Genomic DNA, 20,982 nt, shown 5'->3' with positions numbered 1-20,982 from the left:
TTATCTCTGGCATGCCATGCATCCTTAATGTTGCCTGTTTGTGCCAATATTTCTTAATCCAGTTAACTCAGATGACACGTAGCTACTCAGTCCTGACATCTTGTTTCTGAAAAAGTAAATGACCCGACGACCTTTGAAGTTCAACCAATTCATAGTTCCATCGCCACAAAATACATCTAAGAAAGCTCTAGTGCCCAGCTACTGAGGGACATGGAGGAAGGAAGCCTAAGGAGGGCAAGATGTGGTTGCTGAGGAGCCGTTCTACCAGATGAAGGCATTTGGCCATACAGAAGAAAAACCATAGCATAACCACCCACCATCTCACTGCCTTGTACGCCTGGGCACTGGAAGGTAGGTGATAAGGCTGAAGAGCCCAAGTACAATTATCCTAGTCTACACAAGCTTTATCAGATCACATCAAGGGGAAAACATTGGCTGGTGGTTCTCCCCCACACAGGGAAGTTAAGCTACCAAAATACCCAGCTATACCCCTTCCTGAGGCAGACGATTCCCAGCACTGTCTCCAATCTATATGATCTGATGTGAGCATAGCCTACTCACCAACAGAAAGCAGATCGCTGAGGACTTGGAGGATGGCCAGGATGGATGCCTTATCAGAGGAGTTCTGCAATGATAACACAGACAGGTAGGTATCTTGACATTTAGCAAAGGCAAGAGGATACAAGTTGCCTGGTTAAAGATACAAAGAACAGACAGAGTTAAGCTTTGTTATGCTGAGATCAAGTCTGTGAAGTGAAAGAATGTTCAGAGGAGCTCTCCTTAAGTAGCAATGAGTGAATTCATTGAGATAGGAGTTTCAGAGGCAGTGTCTCTAAAGTATTAAAGAACCCTCTTTGGGGACCAGTCTACTAATACTATTAAGGTACACACAAACACAAGTATTGATTGACCAAGAGACAACAAACTAAAGGAGTTTGGTGGGCCTCAGTCACAAGAACATCATATGTTTAAGTAGCTTTGGATTATTTTTAATGGCAATCACACACACATAGACAGACAGACAGACACACACACACACAAAAGCAAGCAAACAAAAAACAAAAACAAAAGTTATCAAAATGTTCTGATGAAAATACTGTGTTGTCAAACAAAGATAAACTTTGATTTTCTTAAGAAAAGTATAGAGTAGTAGCAGATCATAATGTGAGAATGACTTTAGAAATCCTTCTAAGTCTTGACATTGTTGCTTGTTCTTCAGAAGAGAAGTCTTCATTCAGACATTGGGAGGACAATCAGAGTTCCCTGAGGTAACTTATATAATAATTCCAGAAATGTAACCCACACCAGGTTCCCAAAAGTCAGGCCTATGTCTTTGCACTGTAACATTAGGAAGTAGTCATTTTTGTCTTTGCTTATTTGGGTAAGTACATCATTTACGAGTTTTAATATTCCCATGAGTAAGACTTGTTCTCTTTTTCCACTTCTATGACCTTAAGCACTCTCTACAATACACTGGACAAATGCAGGAAGCCAAACATCTTCACGCTTTTCTTCTCCTGATACCTCCATCTTCATTATTAATTCCAACACTACTACCCAAAACAGGTATTTCCATGTTATGGAAGTGTTATAGCTTGGTCTGTAAATTTGACCATACTGTTCCCTCTCTGGCAGCTCTGTCCCTGTTTTTTAGGCTGGTCATTTTAGGATGGCACTCATCCTTCTAGTGCATGCTGGGCCCTGTGACATGTCCACCCCTCCCACAAACCAGGTCTGGGATACCCTCCTTCTACCTCTCCATCACTCAGCACTCACTCTGACATGGATGTATAACCTTCCTTCTTATCTCCCCTTCACTAGCTATTATAATCTGTAAATTTAGCACCCATCAGAGGGTTGCTCCTGAGAAGAAGGAGAAATAAATATTTTTAGTGGAATCCCAAAGAACTCCAGGGGATCCACCAAGTCCACTATCAACCAGTAGCTTCCAGAAAGTCACATTACAGAACACCTAACAAGAATATTTTTCCTCAGCAGAAAATTCCAGGGACACTTAAGAAACTTTAGGTAGATATCTTAATGCTATGTTTTTACAAATCAAAACTGATGCCCCCAAAATTAAGATGGACAAAATATCACAATGGAATTTACTAACTCTTTTCCCAGGTAGAGAAAACCTCTGGGGCCTCCCAGTACTTAACACAAACATCCACCAGAAAAAACACTAGGTATGCTCTGATATTTTTTTCTGGGAGCTTTGACCTAAAAAAGACATCTGTACATGGCTCTCATTATATTAATTGAATGTATTTCACCCCAAATCTCAAGTCCATATCACCCTCTAGCAACTGCCAGTTATGTATACACACGATGTCGGTACCTTCCTCTACTCAGAGCTGGAAATAAAACAAATGATCTTTTCTGGCATAGGTCTATCATGGGGGTGGGAGGGGGGATGAAGAACTTCATACCTTTGAAAACTAGACCAAAAATTATTTGCAGTAGAATAAAAGATGTGCATGGGATTCTTTCTCTGGTTAATATTGACAATTGTGGGTCAACCTCAATTTTTCCGCGAAGAGAGAAGAGAGAAGCTTTGCGGAAAACTGCAAATGCTGCATAACTTAAAATGCTAGACTCATTACCTGATTGCAAGGAAAGGGAAAACAAAAGAGGAAATAAAGAGGTGAGGACAAAGAAAGAGAAAAACTAATAAGGTGGAAGCTGACAGAGGGGAAATAAAGGGTCCCACTTTCATTTCCTTCCATTCAATTATTCATACATTCATCTCGCAGACATTCATGGGCTGTCATCTATGTTCTAGCCACCAACTAGGCAGTGAGGATACTTATTGATCAAAATGCAATCTGCCATCACAGGCTCTGGGTCCAGCTGAGACAACAGCTGGCAGACAGTCAGACCTGGGAGTGCTAAAGCCTGTGGCAAAGGTAAACACTGGTGCTGGGAGAGTCAAGGGAAGGCATATTTAACCTAGTCATGTCTGTGACTGAAAATCAAATGGAGAGGTTTCATTTGGGATATGCTAGCCATGCTGTAACCTCTCGTTCCCAGAGCAAAGCATAGCAGCATGGCACCATTGGCGTGTGAATCTGCACTCTGTGTGACCAATTGAATGGAGCACATGGTACAGGGGATTTTAAATACCTTGTGGGCAAAAGCTAGGTCTTCTCTCTCTATTCCCACCCCCTGAGGTGAAATAAGCAACCTGTTTTATTATTTTTAATGTTTTATTAAATTAATATCTCCCCCATAAAGAATTGCCTGTTCTGTTACAGGGCCCATGAACACTCCCTGAGAACATCCTTGTCTTGCATGTTCCTACTGTATTTTCCAGCAAGGATGCTACTGTATTTTCCAGCAAGGATGTAGCTAGACATATGTTATATATTAAATCAGCAGACCCAAGTTACTTTGACCTGTGGCCAATAATACAGGCTGCACACAAATGAGCCATCTCTCTATAGATCCCTTAGTGAAAACCCTATTTGTGGGACTACAGAGATGTCATGGTGGTTAAAAGTACTGCTCTTGTCAGAGGACCCAAATTTGATTCCTAGCACCCACATAGTGGCTCACAACCATCTATAATCCCAGTCCCATGAAATCTAATACTCTTTACTTGTTTCCATGGAGCACTGCAAGAATGTCATACACTACATTTATGTAGACAAAACACTATATACATATAAATAAATAAATAAATAAATAAATATTATTAATTGCTTCAAAGGAGAATTCTAGTACTAATGGAGGATACTTATCCCTTTTCTCCAACACAGAGATGGAACTTTGGCCAACCTTCCAAGCCTTTTTGAAGTTATCATGATTAGTTTAGAAGTAGATAGCAATCCTGGGTCTGGGAAAAGAAAATCTGAGTGGAAGTCTGCTGGAAGATTCTAAAAATGATTTTCTTCAGAGGAAAAAAGTAATACACTTCCTATTTTTGGATGTTGTTGTATGAAGACATTATCTTGAATCCTAGGTGACATTGTTAAGCCAACAAATCAACTCTACAGAACCACTTACCTGTGGACTTTGAGATAAGAAATATAACAAATACCCTCACGTATAAAAGCCTCTTAAAGTTGAAGAGTTTGCTTCTGAATTCAGCTGTGACCCCCTAAAGAAAAAAGTTTACACCTCTATATGCCTCCTTCCCAAGTGCACTGTTCTTAATAAAAAAGAAATTGATTTTAAAGACATGCTCTAGGTCCACCCAGAAACTCCCACATTGACAAAGAAGCAAAGAAGACAACTCCTTCCTACAGACACTGAGCTCACAAAGCTCTCACTCAATGCTCAACCAAAATACATCATGTTTGTTTTCTTTAAGTAAAAATTATGGCTATCAGTGGAGGGAAAAATGCCCCCACAAACTCTCAACTGACATTAATTTATGCATTGCTATATTTACCAATAAATATTTTACACTATTTAGAAGAATAGCACAAAGCCGTTATCTCACCCACAGTAATAATAAATGAGCAATTAAAGAAGGCAGGATGTGATGTGCCGTGATTTTCCTTTAATGATTCCTTTTAAATGAATCACTGAGTAATCCCCTGTCGGTTAAGACTTTCCAATAAAAAATGGATCTGCCAAGCTTTCAGGGAGAGACAAACAGTTGGAAGAACAAACAGTGTCTTTCAGAGACTGCAGTTTTGAATTGCAATTTTCTCATAGACTGTTTTGAATTTGTTGCCTCTTTGCCTTCAAATTCTCTATATCTCCCTCTTACCTTCATCTTCCTGCTTCAGAATGATGGTATGAAAATAAAATCCTTCACATCCCTGCCATGAAAGAACATTTCCAGTCCTTTCTAGGGCCCTGGGTCAAAACATGTCAACTACACAGAGCCAGTGAGGGTGCCCAAGAGCATCATGGATATTTGCGCCTTCAGGGATTTGTTCATTCTGATGCCGTTGGTTGGCATCATTTGTCCTCCCTCTTCCAATCATATTTAAGTTTCCAGCTTCAGGCCCCACTTCTGTATAATTCCCTCTGCTATCTTGCCTTCTCAGCACTCATTATTCACAATTTTCAAAAGTCTGAACACACTGGGTACTGTACAAGTCAAGGGATTCAGCAGACCCTGTTCACAAGGATTATGGTACAATTGGTACCCACATAAGTGGAGCAATGCTTGACCTCACAAGAAACAAACTTATTTTCTGTGCATTTGTTTCCTCAACAACATTTTATACCTACTCTTCCTTAGAATGCTTAAACAGTTATCTTCTTATCTCTTCTCTAGTTATGTAGCTGAGTAATAAACTACTTTGAAGCTCGATGGCTTCAGACAATCGTCTTTTACCAGATCTTTTGATTTGGGGGCTGGAAAATTGGGACAGAACTTTGTTGGCAGTTTCTTCTGCTCTCTTTGGTGGTAACTAGGGTCAAAAGAGGTCAGCAGATGCTGTAGCATTTTCTCTGTCCAATCACATTAGGGTAGTGACAGACCTGTGATTGGACAGGAATAGAGAGGTGGAATGAGAGTTGGAGGAGGAGAAAGGTCAGAGTAGCAGGAAGGAGGTCGGAATCATGGAGACAGACAATGAGAACGAGCCTGACCCCACGAGGTTATACAACCAAGCAAAGGTTTTTAAAAAATAGATTAATTGGGTTAGAATATTGTCCTTATTATTTGGTTCAGAAACTATTATATTGGCATCTTGTAACTGTGTTTTTATTATTATATAAATCTGATTGGATATTAAGGCCTTAAGAGTCATGCTTTACTTACCAGGTTTTAGGCACTATTTAGATGAATGATTGTTGGGGGTGTAAAGAGTTGCATGAGAGCGAGATGTAACTTGCTGGGAGAAAAATAACAAAAACCCAGCAGAGCTTAGTATTGAGACCAAACGGTACCAGTTCAAAAACGTGGCCAGGTGGGAAATGGAGTTTGTGGGGTGGTTTCAGTTTTTGTAATTCCCACAACAGGCAGATATGCTGGTCAAACGTCTTAGACTGGTGAAGTAATCTGGAAATCTGAGCTCATGTCAGACCATTGACTACAAATGTTCTTTTTAGCAGCAGAATTCTTAAGTATCTTGAATGTCTGACATGGCATCTGATTTCCCCCAGGGATAACCTTGAAGGAGAATTAGCTCAAAGTCTCAAGGCTTCCTTTGGCATTGTCTCAGCAACCAATGTGTCAGATTCACTACATTTTATCAGTTAATTGTATAATTCGCTCTCATATTCAAATGGAAGGTCCTAGTTGACTCTTCAAGCAAGAGAGTGGATATTTTCAGCCACTTTCAATCATCCATACTTCATCTGGGTGGTGAACTCCTCTAGACTAAGAATTCTGAATCATTCCATTTGGCATCCGTAGGACCTCCAATGGGGTCTTGCACAGAGAAGCATTTGGAAAGCTACAGAATGGGATGAGATAGAAGACATGGGCCTGAATGAAATGAGAAGGTATAAAAATGGATGGGGTGCTCTGACGTGTAACAGGATGGGTTAGAGCGAAGTAGAATGAAATGGATGTCATGGGATTGCACAGGACAACTTAAAAACACAATGTGAAATCTGCCATGACCTTGCTGCCATGTTTTCCTCAATCCTGAAATTTTTCTGAATGTATGTTGCAGCAAGAGCATTGTTACCTAACTATACCGAGTATGCAATTCAAACATGCTAGAAGAGTCTTCTACTGCTGAGTTACACCTCCAGCCCAAAGATGTGCTCACAGTGCAGGTTCACTTTAGTCCAGTTTCTGTTACCTCTATAAAACTTAATTCCATATTCACAGTATTTCCCTAATAATTTTTCCTAACTCCTTGGTGTTAATTTGGTTAGATACAGCATATCAGATGAAAAAAATCTGGTTACAATAAATACTCAATAAATCATGAGTTAATGTGCATGTGTGTGGGCAGACATACTGGAGAGAAGGTGAATAATCTAAAAATAGGTTGGAAGGTCATTAGGGGTACAGGCTCCTGAGTCAGTTTTCCATCTGGGTCACGATGTCCCCGACTTAGCAAAATGCTCATAAGCATAAGGAGAACAGAGGGAAAATGAATGTGCATCTGGAGAGAGTGAGGTTGCCTCCTCTGGCAAAAACAATCAAGAATCCCAAGCTTTGTCAACAACACCCAACACACTTGTTGCCACTTGGTGGATGGTGAAGTCTCCCAGCCCTAATGCTAATCACAGCAGTAATCAACAGCATCATATCCCTGAAAGGTTCTCTGATTTCTTTTAAACGGCATTCACTGGAATGCCAGCTCTGTCTCTATTCTAGGCAAGCTGTGATGTCTCTTCGAGACACAGTTGACAAATTATAGCACGAACTGTGCAGGTTACAATTCAAGATGACTGAAAAGTAGTGCCAAACAATTTCCATTTCTTTTAGACAGATTCTAAACATGGCAAGTAAACAATGCCTCCTGGTGCCTGCAGCCCAGACCTCTACACCAACACTGAGGAAGGGAAGGAGGGAGTCAGCATCACCTTGCTCCAGCCAGAAGCTGCCATTTATTGCTTTGATGCTCCCTGGCTCCACTACCTATAAAACGCATGCTAAATGCAACCAAGAGAGGGGACTCAACCATACTCCTAAAAAGCCATGGACTCAGTCACATCTCAGGAACCTTCATCCCAAAGGCACTGAGAAGGTGCCCCCTTTCTTTCTTTCCTTTTTTTCCTCCAATTTTTTTATTGGATATTTTATTTATTTATATTTCAAATGCCATCCCCTTTCCAGGTCTCCCCTTTGGAAACCCCCCATCCCATCCTCTCCCCCCCTGCTTCAATGAGGGTGCTCACCCACCCACTCCCCTTTCCCCACCCCATGGCATTGCCATTCACTGGGTCATAGAGCCTTCCGAGGACCAAGAGCTTCTCCTCCCATTGATGTCCAACAAGGCCACGCTCTCCTCCGCTACATAAGCGGCTAGAACCATGGGACCCTCCATGTGTACTCTTTGGTTGGTAGTTTAGTTCCTGGAAGCTATGGAGGGTCTGGTTGGTTGATATTGTTGTTCTTCCTATAGATTGCAAATCCCTTCAGCTCCTTCAGACCTTTCTCTAACTCCTCCATTGGAGACCCCATGCTCAGTCCAATGGTCGGCTGCAAGCATCCGCTTCTGTGTTCGCCAGGCTCTAAAAGAGCCTCTCAGGAGAAAGCTATACCAGGCTTCTGTCAGCAAGTACTTCTTGGTATCTGCAATAGTGTCAGGGTTTGGAGACTGTATACAAGATGGAGCCTCAGGTGGGGCAGTCCCTTAATGACCTTTCCTTCAGTCTCTGCTCCACACTTTGTCTCCATATTTCCTCCTGTGAGTATTTTGTACCCACTTTTAAGAAGGACTAACGTGTCCACACTTTGGTCTTTCTTCTTCTTGAGGTTCATGTGGTCTGTGAATTGTATCTTAGGTATTCCGAGTTTTGGGGCTAATATCTTATCAATGAGTGCATAGTATGTGTATTCTTTTGTGACTGAGTTACCTCACTCAACTGAGGAATACGGAGTGGCTGAGAAGCACCTAAAGAAATCATCCCTTAGTCATCAGGGAAATGCAAATCAAAACAACCCTGAGATTCCACCTCACACCAGTTAGAATGGCTAAGATCAAAAACTCAGGTGACAGCAGATACTGACAAGGATGTGGAGAAAGAAGAATGCTCCTTCATTGTTGGTGGGATTGTAAGCTGGTACAATCACTCTGGAAATCAGTCTGGCAGTTCCTCAAAAAAATTGGACATAGTAATACCTGAGGACCCAGCTATACCACTCCTGGGCATATACCCAAAAGATGCTCCAACATATAACAAGAACACATTCTCCACTTTGTTCATAGCAGCCTTATTTATAATAGCCAGGAGCTGGAAAGAACCCAGATGTTCATCAACAGAAGAATGGATACAGAAAATGTGGTACATTTACACAATGGAGTACTACTTAGCTATTAAAAACAATGAATTTATGAAATTCTTAAGCAAATGGAAAGATGCTCCCTTTCTGAGTCCTGTAATTAGTTACGTTTTTCCCCAGAATTTCCTCCTCCTCCTTCTTCCCCTCCTCCTCTTCCTCCTTATCCTCTTTATCCTCCTTATCCTCCTCCTCTTCTCTCTAACCCCCTCCTCCTCTACTTCTTCTCCTATACACTGCACACAATTACACTAGCTTCCCATTCCTCCCAGCTTTCTGTCTGGACTGTTTCTTTGTGCGGGAGGCTGGGAGGTATCACAGAAGCCTTCAATATCTCTCCTTCTCAATTATAAGTTGGCAATCATCAATATCACTACAAAAGACGTTTTATTGACCGTAACAGCTGGCAAGTCCACAGATTATAGACTTCTACATGGTTTCTGGCAGTAGCATGAACCACAGACAGCCACAGGGTTTCCAGAAGCAGCATGGAAAACAGAACTCATTATAGGCCCTGGTGGCAGCGTGGACCATAAACCTCAATATGGCTTCTGGATACAGCATGAATCACTAACATCAATCAGCATAGCCTCTGGTGGCAGCACTGACCACAGACATCAACATGGTCTCCTTCAGTACACACATCCTGATCACAGATAGCAATACGATCCCCACGGGCATTATGAACCAGCCTGCAGTGGCTGCAGGAATCACAGATATCAACATGGCCTTCGGCTGCAGCATGAGCCACAGATATCACTGTGGCCTCTAGCAGCAGCAGCAGCACAGACCACAGAGGTCTTTCAAGGAATCTAACCAGAAAATGAAGCATCTTTAGTCTCAAATATCTTCCTGTGTTTCAGAATCATGGTGGCTGAGGTTCTGGGCACCGTATTCAAGAGCAAAACCTGTGCAAGTTCCAGGTTGCTCCATACCACCCCACCAGCCCAGATGACCTAAAACAGAGTTATGAACCAGGAAAATACAGTCTTGGTAGCTATGATATAAAGTTAATTGCCAGGCTTGATCAAGAGCCAAAGATGATCCTTTGAGGTCAACTTAACTGGACTCAGATCCTCTAAGAGACCCAACTCTAAGTGTATTTATGAGACTGTTTCCAGAGAGGTTTAACTGAGGAGGGACGATCCAGTTTGAATGTGAGCAACATCATCCCATGGATAGGGTCCTGAAGCTAGGTCTGGCTCCCACTCCCCCTTCCTTTGCCACTTTCCCTCTGCTTCCTGACTACAAATATAGTGTGATCAGGTGTCTTGCACCTTCCTGATGTCTTCATCATGATGGACTCTGTACTCTCAAACTATAACTCAAAACACATTCTTCTTCTTTTTTAAAACATGATATTTTTATTGATTAATTGGGAATTTTGTATAATCCACCCTTATCACATTCATTTCCTGGTACTCTCAGGCATGTTCCCTCCTCCCTTGTGACATCCCCACAGAAAAAAAGAAAAGAAAAAAGAAATTTATATCAAGTCCAATTTATGTTGCCCAAATACTCACTGGATCGTGGTCAAACTGCCAGGAGCTGGTCCCTTATAGAAAATATAGTTCTTCCCCACCCTGCCAGAAGCCATCACCTATGAAGAGCTATACTTCAGGATCCCTATCACAATATTTAAGTGTTCTCTTCAATGGCTTCCTGTTTAAACAGTTTACCTGGGGGTGGGGCAGTCACAATTGAGAATGAGAGACATGGAAGGCTCCTGTGACACTCTTCCTTCTTTAAGATGCTCTTCTCAGGCATTTTTGCCACAGCAACAAGGAAAATAACCAATACAAGCATACACTAAACTTATTAGGGGTAGGCAGAGATGCCTGTTCTTCCATAGATATTAGACCAACATGAATTTTCTATACTCTTATAAAAAATGGCCATCCTTAAGCCCCAGTATCAAGAGCTATTTTCAGAGACATTATATACAATTTAGAGTTACAAAATGGGCATTTTCTGTAGATGAATTCTGTAGATGGCTCAGAGGGTAAATGCTTTTGTGAAAGCAGGAGGAAATGAGATCAGATCCCAGCACCTATGTAAAAGGCCATGTATGATCTCACACATGTCTATAATCTCAATGTTGTGGGAGATAGGGATAATAGAATTGCTAACAGTTGATAGCTACCAGTTAAGCTACAGGTTCAGTGAGCGATCCTGTCTTAAAGAAAGGCAGAGAATGATACAATGTGTTCTCCTCTGACCACTGCAAATGTACACAGAGGCACAAGCATTAACACACACATGGGCCCACACCATAGTCTCATGTACAGACAGAGAGAGAGAGAGAGAGAGAGAGAGAGAGAGAGAGAGAGAGAGAGAGAGAGAGAGAGAGAGAGAGAGAGATCCAGAGAAATCCGGGCATGATATGAACTGCTATGCCATGCATTCTGCTCTATGACAGTATCATTTATGTGCCTATTATTTTAGGGATCATTTACTTTTTAGCCCTCAAAACAAAATTCTCATATTTCACTTGCCTGTCTCTATTCCACTTGTAATGATGAGAAAATTGAGGACAACAGAATAATGTTCTCATAAATAAAGAGCAACTTTTTCCATATTTTATGAATTGATTTTTTTTGAAACCTGGAAAGTCTGAAAAAGAAAATCAGTCATTCAACAATAGTCAAATTAATGTGTCTTTTGGGAAAGCATTTAAAATATAGGGTAGAAACTGTGAGAATCTTAACATGTCCTCAAATACTTTGGTGGACTGATCATTAACAGGCAAGAGCTATGTCTTCTACCCTTCAATGTGACAATCTTGGGAACTTTCTTATTACCAGGTAGAGTGAAATTGAAGTAGAACTGGATGTCTTTTGAAGCAAGATCATAAAAAGCAATGTAATTTGAAAGTTAAGGAGTAAGTATCATGACAGTGGGACACTGACATTTATAATTCAAAATTCCATGTAAGAGTATAAAACACTCTGAAGTCACCATACTCTAAGAGGCCCCAAGCTGATGGACTGTCAGTGAAGAAAACCACTGACCTGGGAACAGCAGGCATCAAGTGTTAGCTGAGTGGAGTAAGCAGCCTCATATAACCAGAGAAATGGCAGCTTTAGATGGCAACTTCTGACAGCAACCTCAAAAACACACCAACTAAGACTGCCCTGGGAAGTATTTTCCAAATATTTGATTAGTCTAATTGTGAAGGGAAAAAAATTAATTCACATTAAAAAAGCAGTTGTGATTTCATGCAGAACAATAGTGAACTTCTTTCAGCAGCTGATCAATAAAAGAGCATTGTAAGTCTGACCTCTAAAAGGTCAAAGCATTTGACCTTTAACCGGTTCAGACAGACAGAGGGGAGAGAGCAGAGTAGAGCCAGCTAGATTGGTATTTAAACTGAAAATCCAACAAAGATTTTACTGAGCTTTTCTCTGAATTATTGATTAATTTTTTAAGTGCTACCATGAAAGACTACAGAAACACATAAGACTTGGAGAAGGTAAACCTAGTCCTAACCCTGATGTTTCCATTATGACTTCAGATTAATCATGCACCTTCTCTGGACCCCATGTGCTGTCCTCCTCCATCGCTTACGCTATAATTAAAGAGAACACCATTGGACCCTTCCAGTTTCAGGAGCCACAACAAGCTAGGACCATTCTATGATGTCAGACTGTGACAATAGGTCTTCATGTTAGGAGGCATACTTTCTGTTGCTTTGGTATAGGGGCAGCAGTCACATTTTAGTGCCACACTCTGAAAATGAGAAGTCAGAAAGTGGTAATGTGTCCATCTGCTGGAAGTATGCCAAGGACTTCAGAGGACAGGTACCTGCTCAAGGAGAGTGTGAAGCACTGTTAAAGCACACCTCCCTGCTTTTAGAGACAGAGGCCTCATAAGAAATATAACCTCAATATAATGGTCCCTGACCTCTCCCCACAACAATCTCCTGTGGGCTTAATTAATTTGAGACAGTATTAAGACATTTCAAAAGCACAGCTGAACAATTGCCATATTCCTGGGAAGGGGTAATTTTTTTTTCTTCAGTCCATGTTTGTTGGCCTGCAGCCTCTGGTCCATTAAAGTAGCCTAGCATTCACCTTCGGCCTTCATAATTTTTACTTATCTCTTTCTCCTTAACCTGCACACATTCTCTTAAAAATGCCTACTCTGCTGATTATCTTTTAAAATATAATTTCAACAAATTAACTTACACTAATGCAAGGTTTCTTAACCTAATGTTTATATTTGAAGTAAATGAGAATATGTTGAAGTGTAAGAGTGGAAGATAAGATATTTAGCAATGTCTCTGGCTTCTACTCAAGTAGGTAAAAGCCATCTCCTAATTCCAGACCCATCTGTGACAGCAAAGCATATATAAGTACTGAAAAGTACAACCACTTGGAAAACACTATGATAATGCTATGACAAAAAAAACCTGTATAATATGATATCCCTCTCAATGTAGCCAATGAAGATAATGATACAAATGAAAAGAATAAATGTTTTCTGGTTTATACAAAAGGCCCAAGATAGCCAAAACAAACCCCAAGCAATAATGACTGCTGGAAGTATCATCATCCCAGATTTCAAGTTATACTACAAAGCTATAGTAATATGAACAACATGGTACTGCCATAAAAATAGATATGGATCAATGAAATAGTACTACAGACCTCCATATAAGACAACACTGCTATAGCCAACTGATTTTTTTCTGAAGAGGCCAACAATAGATATTGAAGAAAAAGCATCATCTTCTACAAAGCTCAAACTCAATAGTTACATGAAGAATGAAACTTGATCTTCATTTCTCATCCTTCCAAAAGTTCAACTCTAGATGGACCACAGATATGACATATGACTTGATACCCTGAATATGGTAGAAGTAGTGAAGATGCTTGAACATATACACCCAAGGAAAGACTTTCTGAGAAGATCCTCTGAGCACAGCATTAAGAATAAGAGCTGACAAATGATGCCACATGAAACTACAAAGCTTCTGTATAGCAGAGGACAACATCATTTATATGAAGAGGCAGCCTAAAAAATAAGAAAATGTTTAATTGCAAAATATCTGGCAGAGGGCTGGCTTGTGTCTAGACTATGTAAAGCCACTCAAAGCAAAGCTTTGACAATAATCAACCTAATTAAAAATTGGGACATAGAACCAAGCATAGACTTCTCAAAAGAGAAAAAAATGAAACAAATACAGGAGCTAGAGAAATGTCTCAGTAGTGACTAGCACAGGTTGCTCTTTCATAAAACTTGGGTTCAATTCACAGCATCCATGTGATGGTTCATAATAATTTCAGGGGACAAACTCTCTTCCTCCGGCCTTCTTCTGGTGTAGAAGGCATACATGCAAGCAAAAGACCCACACACATAAAATAAAAATAAATCTTGTTTGCTTTTTTAAGGAAGAAAAATGGGGTGGGGTTGAAGAAATTCAAATAACTAAGAAATATTCTGAGCCATCAAGAAAATGCAAATTAAAACCACTTTGAGATTTCATCTGACTCCAGTAAGCATGATAAGATTTAAAAAGAAAAAAAAAATGCTAGTATGTATGTGAAGAAAAGGGAACCACACCCATCAGAAGTTGTCCTCTCTCTAGCAGATGATCCCATAACCATGGACATATTGTCAGCACTAGGTGGGCTCAGTGGATTGAAAAACACAGAATATGAAGCAGGAAGAGGAAATTGGGGGGAATATGGGAAAACGTTGGAAGGAAAGGTATAGGAGTGGACTTGGTCAATGCATGTGATGTGAATGTATGAAATTCTCAGTAACAAAATCTGCTACTGCTATCAAGTGATACAATTTTTTTTTTAATTTCCTTGTATTAAGTGTGGATTGTTTCTTTGGATCTAGCAAACAAAATATTTCAGTGAGGAAAAAAAGAAGATATAAAAAAATAGGAATGAATCACTATAACTTAAATTTGTCCTTTCTGCCTCCATTGATAATGGCAGAACACTGCTATTGAGTTGGGGGAAGGGATGGGATATACCACAGGCAGGGAGCAGCTAGTGTTCAGAAACTGACTCTCTGATCAAAGAGCATCATCTTCCAACTATCTTAGTTACCAACCTACAAAGCCAGAACCCTGGTGCTACAAACAGCTCCAGATCTCACACTTTTGGCATTACAAGAAACTACTTAGCAAGCAGAGGAGTAAAGTCTCTCTGTTATATGTGCTAGATAAAATAATGTGACCACTATAATAAATAACCCCCAAATGTATAAGTGGCCTAATTACAAAAAGAGGGATTCTTTTTCATTCACAGAACTTTCAAAAGTATTCAGTTGTATCAATAAAAGAGAAAAATTGTAAAGCTCTTTCTCAGGAGACTTTGTGCATTGGTCCGAGAAGTGGTCAATATTTTTAACCTCATTTCTTTGACTAATATTGACACATGTTCATACATAACCACCATAGTGGGCAGAATAGGCAGCCCGATGCTTTGTTGAAAGAGATACAAATAGTTTTTATAGACTGTGAGCTTGGTTCTGCCATAATCAAGTTTCCACTTATGATTTCCCACTCATCCTTGACAAGACTCACTCTCTAGAGGATTACATTGATGCCTTTTCATCCTGGATTGTCTTGTACATCTATACTACAAGACTATAGATCACCATAAACAATATCATCAGATACTGGGCTTCCCATTCCACCATGAAAGGTAATTTCCCAAGCTATTTCCTATTTCAAGAAGCACCTCATTCATCAAAGATTAACTCTAGTGTTGATCACAGTCTTCAGGAAAGGAAAATACTCAACAACAATGATAAGAAATATATATACATATATATATATGTATATATATATGTATATATATATATTGCAGAGTTTCTAACAGTAATAAGGAGTTATCAATGGCACCAACAATAGCCAAGATTGAAAACAAAATTACAATATTTTTGAATAAATGAGCCCCTCTATGAACAGTCAAAATAGCCAAGGTCAGTTACAGGAAAGACAGAGATTAAAAATTCCCTTCTTTGAGAGCCAGATTGCTGGGGAGTAACTCAAGAAGAAAAATAATTCTCAATACTTACCTTTTTGAAGTTTCCTTAAGAAAGAGATTACCCAGCCTGTGTAGGTAGCATAACCTCCTCATTTGAAGGGGATCATCTTAAAAATAATTTAAACCACATCATGAGCTCCTGAAAATAACTAGCTCATTCCAAATGCCTCTGAAGGATCTCAACTGTGATTTGCATCCAAACAATGTTCATCTTCAAAGCAAATCCTTCCATAACTAGAATATCCAGGATGGCTATGTGGTCAGATACATATGTGAGAGTTTATTATAGGGTTTGTTATGATAAACATAACTAAAATGAAGCAGCTAAAGAGAAAGCAGTTTGGGGAACAAATTAAGCAACATATTTCTTTGAAAATGCCCAAAAACTTTATTTCCACATCATCCCAAGACTAAAGAAGTAGTTAACATATATTTCATCTGTTTACATATCATGTATCCTGTGGATTCCTTTGCCGAATAAGATGTCCAGTGTTAATCATGACTATGTAAAGTTAAGTATGGTTAAAAAAATTATTCTTCCAGAGAAATCTCATCTCTTACTGAAAAGGCCACATAGATCTTGGCATCAATCTATAAATATGCTAGATATGTCTTTGAACGTGTAAATGTCCCACCCTAGAGCTACAAGAAACCACAGATTTCACACTAGAACTGGACCAGGAACACTGCTTAGACACTCATGATGGTGGATAATCTCACCCAAGGCCTCATGCATCCAGGAAGTACTTCATGAGGGTGCAGACAAGAACAAATGCTTTTCATATGATAATGTGGAATACATATCCCACTTACGGTTTCCCCAGTAGAATGGTATTTTGCCTTCCTTATAGAGTACACCCAAGAAAACCAGAGGACTCCCCAAAATCACTGTCAACCCTAAGGGTTATAAAACTTATAAAAACGCATGGTTAAAATCAATAAGAATTATGATAGAGAGAAGAGCATCAAAAGGTGGAGGCAGCATTATACATCCACTTAGACCAAGGCTTCAAGGTTAAAGGTTGTCACAAAACCCTGGGGAAAATGGTCTGCCTATATGGAAGTCAATGAATAAAGTCACATTTTTGATAATCTAAAAGCATGCATACAGGTCTATAAGATCACAAAAGGCATTGAAGACACCAGGAAACTCTTCCATTTAGTTGTCATAGCTAAACTCCAAGAACCAAGAAGACACTTCATAGGCCCCAAGCTCAAAAGTCTCACTTATGGAGAACAAATTTGTTTTACTTCTCCTACCTGCTTTGCATTCATTTCTCTTTTGTGTTGAATTACTCAGCAAGTGTCATGAATAGAAATTGTTTCTGTCTATCCTCTCAAGGAATCTGAAAACCCAGCTGGGTTGGGAGCACTTATGAATCAGCAGCATCTCTTTGCCTATCCAGAAGAAGGACGAGATGACAAAGGCACTACATCCATTATGGAGTCATGACTTTATCACAAAATGCCCATTTACCTGTCTTTTTGTCAACCTATTCAATCAATTATTTACTTGAAACTATTGGATATTCTTTAATACAATAATCCAGAGTAGAAGTTGACATCAGGGACAAGATCAGTGTGAGGATTCTCAACACACATTCAAAGCAAGCCCCCACAGACTCAAAATTCTGACAAGTTATCACACTCATGTCTAAACTGAATTCAGTGTATGAAGGGGCTAATGCATGTCCATTTAGGGCCTAAAACCACCAAAAAACACAGGTACTTACATTGCAATTCACAACATTGTGAAAATTAAAGTTATGAAGTAGCAAGGAAAAATAATTGTATGGTTGGAGATCTCCACAGCATGAGGAACTGTATAAAAGGATCTCAGCCTTAGGGAGGTTGAGAACCACTGTACTACAACAAGTAAAGTAACCCAGGCCTAGGCAACCAAACCTGCGTATTACTTGTCTTAAACTTTTTAGGGAGTCAACTGTGTAAAACAAGCACAGATCAGCCAGGATTGAAAACTACAGTTCTCCTCTCCCCGCATGGCAAAGAGAGTCAGCTCCATAAGCAAGAGAAGACAGCTTTCAGTCTCCCAGAGGTACTACAAAGACACAGCCTCACTTTGGGGAATGTTTAGTAAAACTACATCTAAAGCCCCATTTTATTCATTCCTCCTCAAAATCAAGTCTACTGTTTTAACTCCCATCTGTTTTGTGACTATCTGTAATAATAATATTGCCAACTTGCCATTGTGGATGCTTGTAAGTTACTTTGTCCACAATTAGGTTAAATATTTTGACCCTCTTCTAATTTTCAGTCTCCATGATCAATTGTCAAAAACTTAATCATGAATTACCATCAAAAACATTTCCTCTTAGGAAATAACATTCTGAAAATTTGTATCTGAGCCATAACATTAGAAGCATAGACACTCACGAAGAACATATATATTTCTATAAAACCATATAGAAGGTCAATATTAAGATTCATAGCTAAGTCCATGAAAAAAATGGGAGTAAGCTAGGGATGTGTTTCAGTTGCTGGAGTGTTTGCCTGGCATGCACGAGGCCCTGAGTTTAAATTCCAACACCATTTACACCATTGTGGTGGTGCATGCCGATAATCATATCACTCTATGGGATAAAGGCAGGAAGTCAGAAGTTCAAGGTCATCCTTGGCGATGTATGAAGTTCAAAGCCAACATGGGCTAAAGATGAAAGAGGAAAAGGTTGAACTAGAAATGGATGGAACTAGAAAGTATCATCCTGAGTGAGATAACAGAGTCACAAAAGAACACACACAGTATGCACTCATTGAGAAGTGGATATTAGCACAAAAGCTCAGAATACCCAAGATACAATTCTCAGACCACATGAAGCTCAAGAAGAAGGAAGACCAAAGTGTGGATGCTTCAACCCTTCTTAAAAGGGGAACAAAATACTCACAGGAGAAAATACAGAGACAAAGTATGAAAGAAAGTCCATCCAGAGACTGCCGCATCTAGGAATCCATCCCATATACAGACACCAAACCCAGGCATTATTCCAGATGCCAAGAAGTGCTTGCTGACAGGAGCCTGATATAACTGTCTCCTGAGAGGCTCTGCCAGAGACTGACATAAACAAAGGTGGATGCTCGCAGCCAACCATTGGACTGAGCATGGGGTCCCCAATGGAGGAGTTAGAGAAAGAACTGAAGGAGTTGAATGAGTTTGCAAACCCATAGGAAGAACAATATCAACCAACCAGACCCCCCTAGGGACTAAAATACCAACCAAAGAGTATACATGGAGGGACCCATGGCTCCAGCCACATATGTAGCAGAAGATGATGGCCTTGCTGGGCATCAATGGGAGAGGCCCTGTGAAGGATCGATACCCCAGTGTAAGGGAATGCCAAGGCAGAGAGGCAGGAGTGGGTAGGCAGGTTGGGGAGCACCCTCAAAGAAGCGGGGGTGGAGGGAGGATGGGGTGGGGGTTTCTGGAGGGAAAACTTGGGAAGGGGATAAGATTTGAAGTGTAAATAAAATATCTATTAAAGATAAATAAAAATAGGTAGACTGAGAGCTACTTGTACAGAAAACAAAAATCCTGGATTTTAAAATTTTGAATAATTTAGGTTGACAGAAAGGTTTCAAAGACGGTAAAGAAGGCCCCCAAATCCTCCTTGTTAAGCATATCCAATAGCATGTTATGGTTGCCAAAATGAAAAAAAGCAGCGCTGATAGCCTAACAGCAAATCATAGCATAGTGTGCACATGAGATCCTGTATTTGATCCTCAGCACCAGACAGAGAAGGTGGAAGAGGGAGAAGAAGAAACTAATACTCATATATTGTTGTTAAGGGAACTCTAGACTTCCCTGAATTCATGAGCTTATCCACCCTTGTTCTTGCTCTGTTCCACTGTCCTATCCAGGCAACTGCATCTCATTTAAAGGCCAAGTCTCCTCAGACTCCTCTGGTGTAGAATTGCTTATCAGTCATTTCTTCCTTTTCATGACCTTTACAATATTGAGAGAAGCCAGTATAAAGATATCCTATTAAAATGGTCCTCAGTCTGCTTGTTTCTAACTCTTTTCCTACTACCACACTGGGAAAATGGTCTTCAGTGGTGAAAGTTTCCACCCATCCCATACAAAGGACCCCATGATAGCCACGTGACATCAAGGATGATGTCATAACACAATTAACCATTTAAGTAACTTGTTAGTCATGTTTCCCTGCTCTGAAATTAGTCTTTTTACCTTTCTAGCCATTTTTAACCAAAGACTCACTAAGCTAGCCTACTATTAGAGGTATAGGGTAGAACTCAGCTCCATTACAGAGATTACACACACACACGTCTAGGTAAAGTCTTTAATAAATCCTTGACGTGTAAGGGAGAAATTCGTTTAGTGCATCGAGTTTTCCTGGGAATTTCCACATAATCCTTCCTAATCGGGTGGCTGTTAACTGCATGAACAGGACTTTCTGTGATGCGCAATCTGTCAGTACCTCTTACAACCCTGTCAGGAAATAGCCAATATCATGTTGCTCTGATGCCTATTTCACCATCAGCATGAACAGTGAATTCTGGCTGTGGGGAGGTGAAGGGGGAAGGAACTTGAAGAAGGTTCCTTAGAGGAAGAGCATACATTTAAACGCAAATGTGTGCACTAATTAGGTATGATGGGCTGTAATTTGCCTGACTTCCTTTTGCAAAGCAAATTGCCTTTTGAGTTGAAATGTTCTCTGGCTTTCTTTCACTCAAGTTTGGCCTTTTATGAAAGTCCTCATTTTCAAAAGCCAAATTTGTTTCATTTTGTCCTATAACTAATTTAATGCTAATTGCACAATGACTACATTAGGCATTGTTGGACTGTAGCACATTATGGTAGGGAAAAAATCATCTGTCATCCTGAAAAACGTAAGTAAGTCTAAGAGACTGTTCCAAGACTAATCTCAGAGAGCTGCCTTTACGCTTTGTGCTGATTGACACAAGGCTGCAAAGTGTACAAGTCCCTGGCTCTTGACACACCTGACACTTCTAAAAACATGGGGTCTCCCCAGAATCCTTCAGACCTTTCCAAGTAGAGAAGAATCTAAGACATTAGTTTTGTAGTGCATTGCACAGATAACCCTAACTATAAAAAATAACTTTTTTTTT

At 40.0% G+C, this 20,982-nt stretch overlaps 1 protein-coding gene across 8 annotated transcripts in view; it reads right to left on the bottom strand.

Annotated features, from left to right (window-relative positions):
- Agbl1 (ATP/GTP binding protein like 1) overlaps positions 1-20,982 on the bottom strand; it is an 887,643-nt gene that overhangs the window by 810,955 nt on the left and 55,706 nt on the right. For all 8 annotated transcript variants that reach the window (XM_031387026.1, XM_031387022.1, XM_031387027.1 and 5 more), the window contains exon 2: positions 562-625. In XM_031387026.1, coding sequence (XP_031242886.1) covers positions 562-625 — 64 coding nt within the window. The remainder of the gene's footprint in view (positions 1-561; positions 626-20,982) is intronic.

This window comes from Mastomys coucha, unplaced genomic scaffold, assembly GCF_008632895.1.
Source record: "Mastomys coucha isolate ucsf_1 unplaced genomic scaffold, UCSF_Mcou_1 pScaffold21, whole genome shotgun sequence".
Lineage (NCBI taxonomy): Eukaryota > Metazoa > Chordata > Mammalia > Rodentia > Muridae > Mastomys > Mastomys coucha.
The sequence above is the reverse complement of the archived record's forward strand: the minus strand, read 5'-3'. Positions and strand labels throughout refer to the sequence as shown.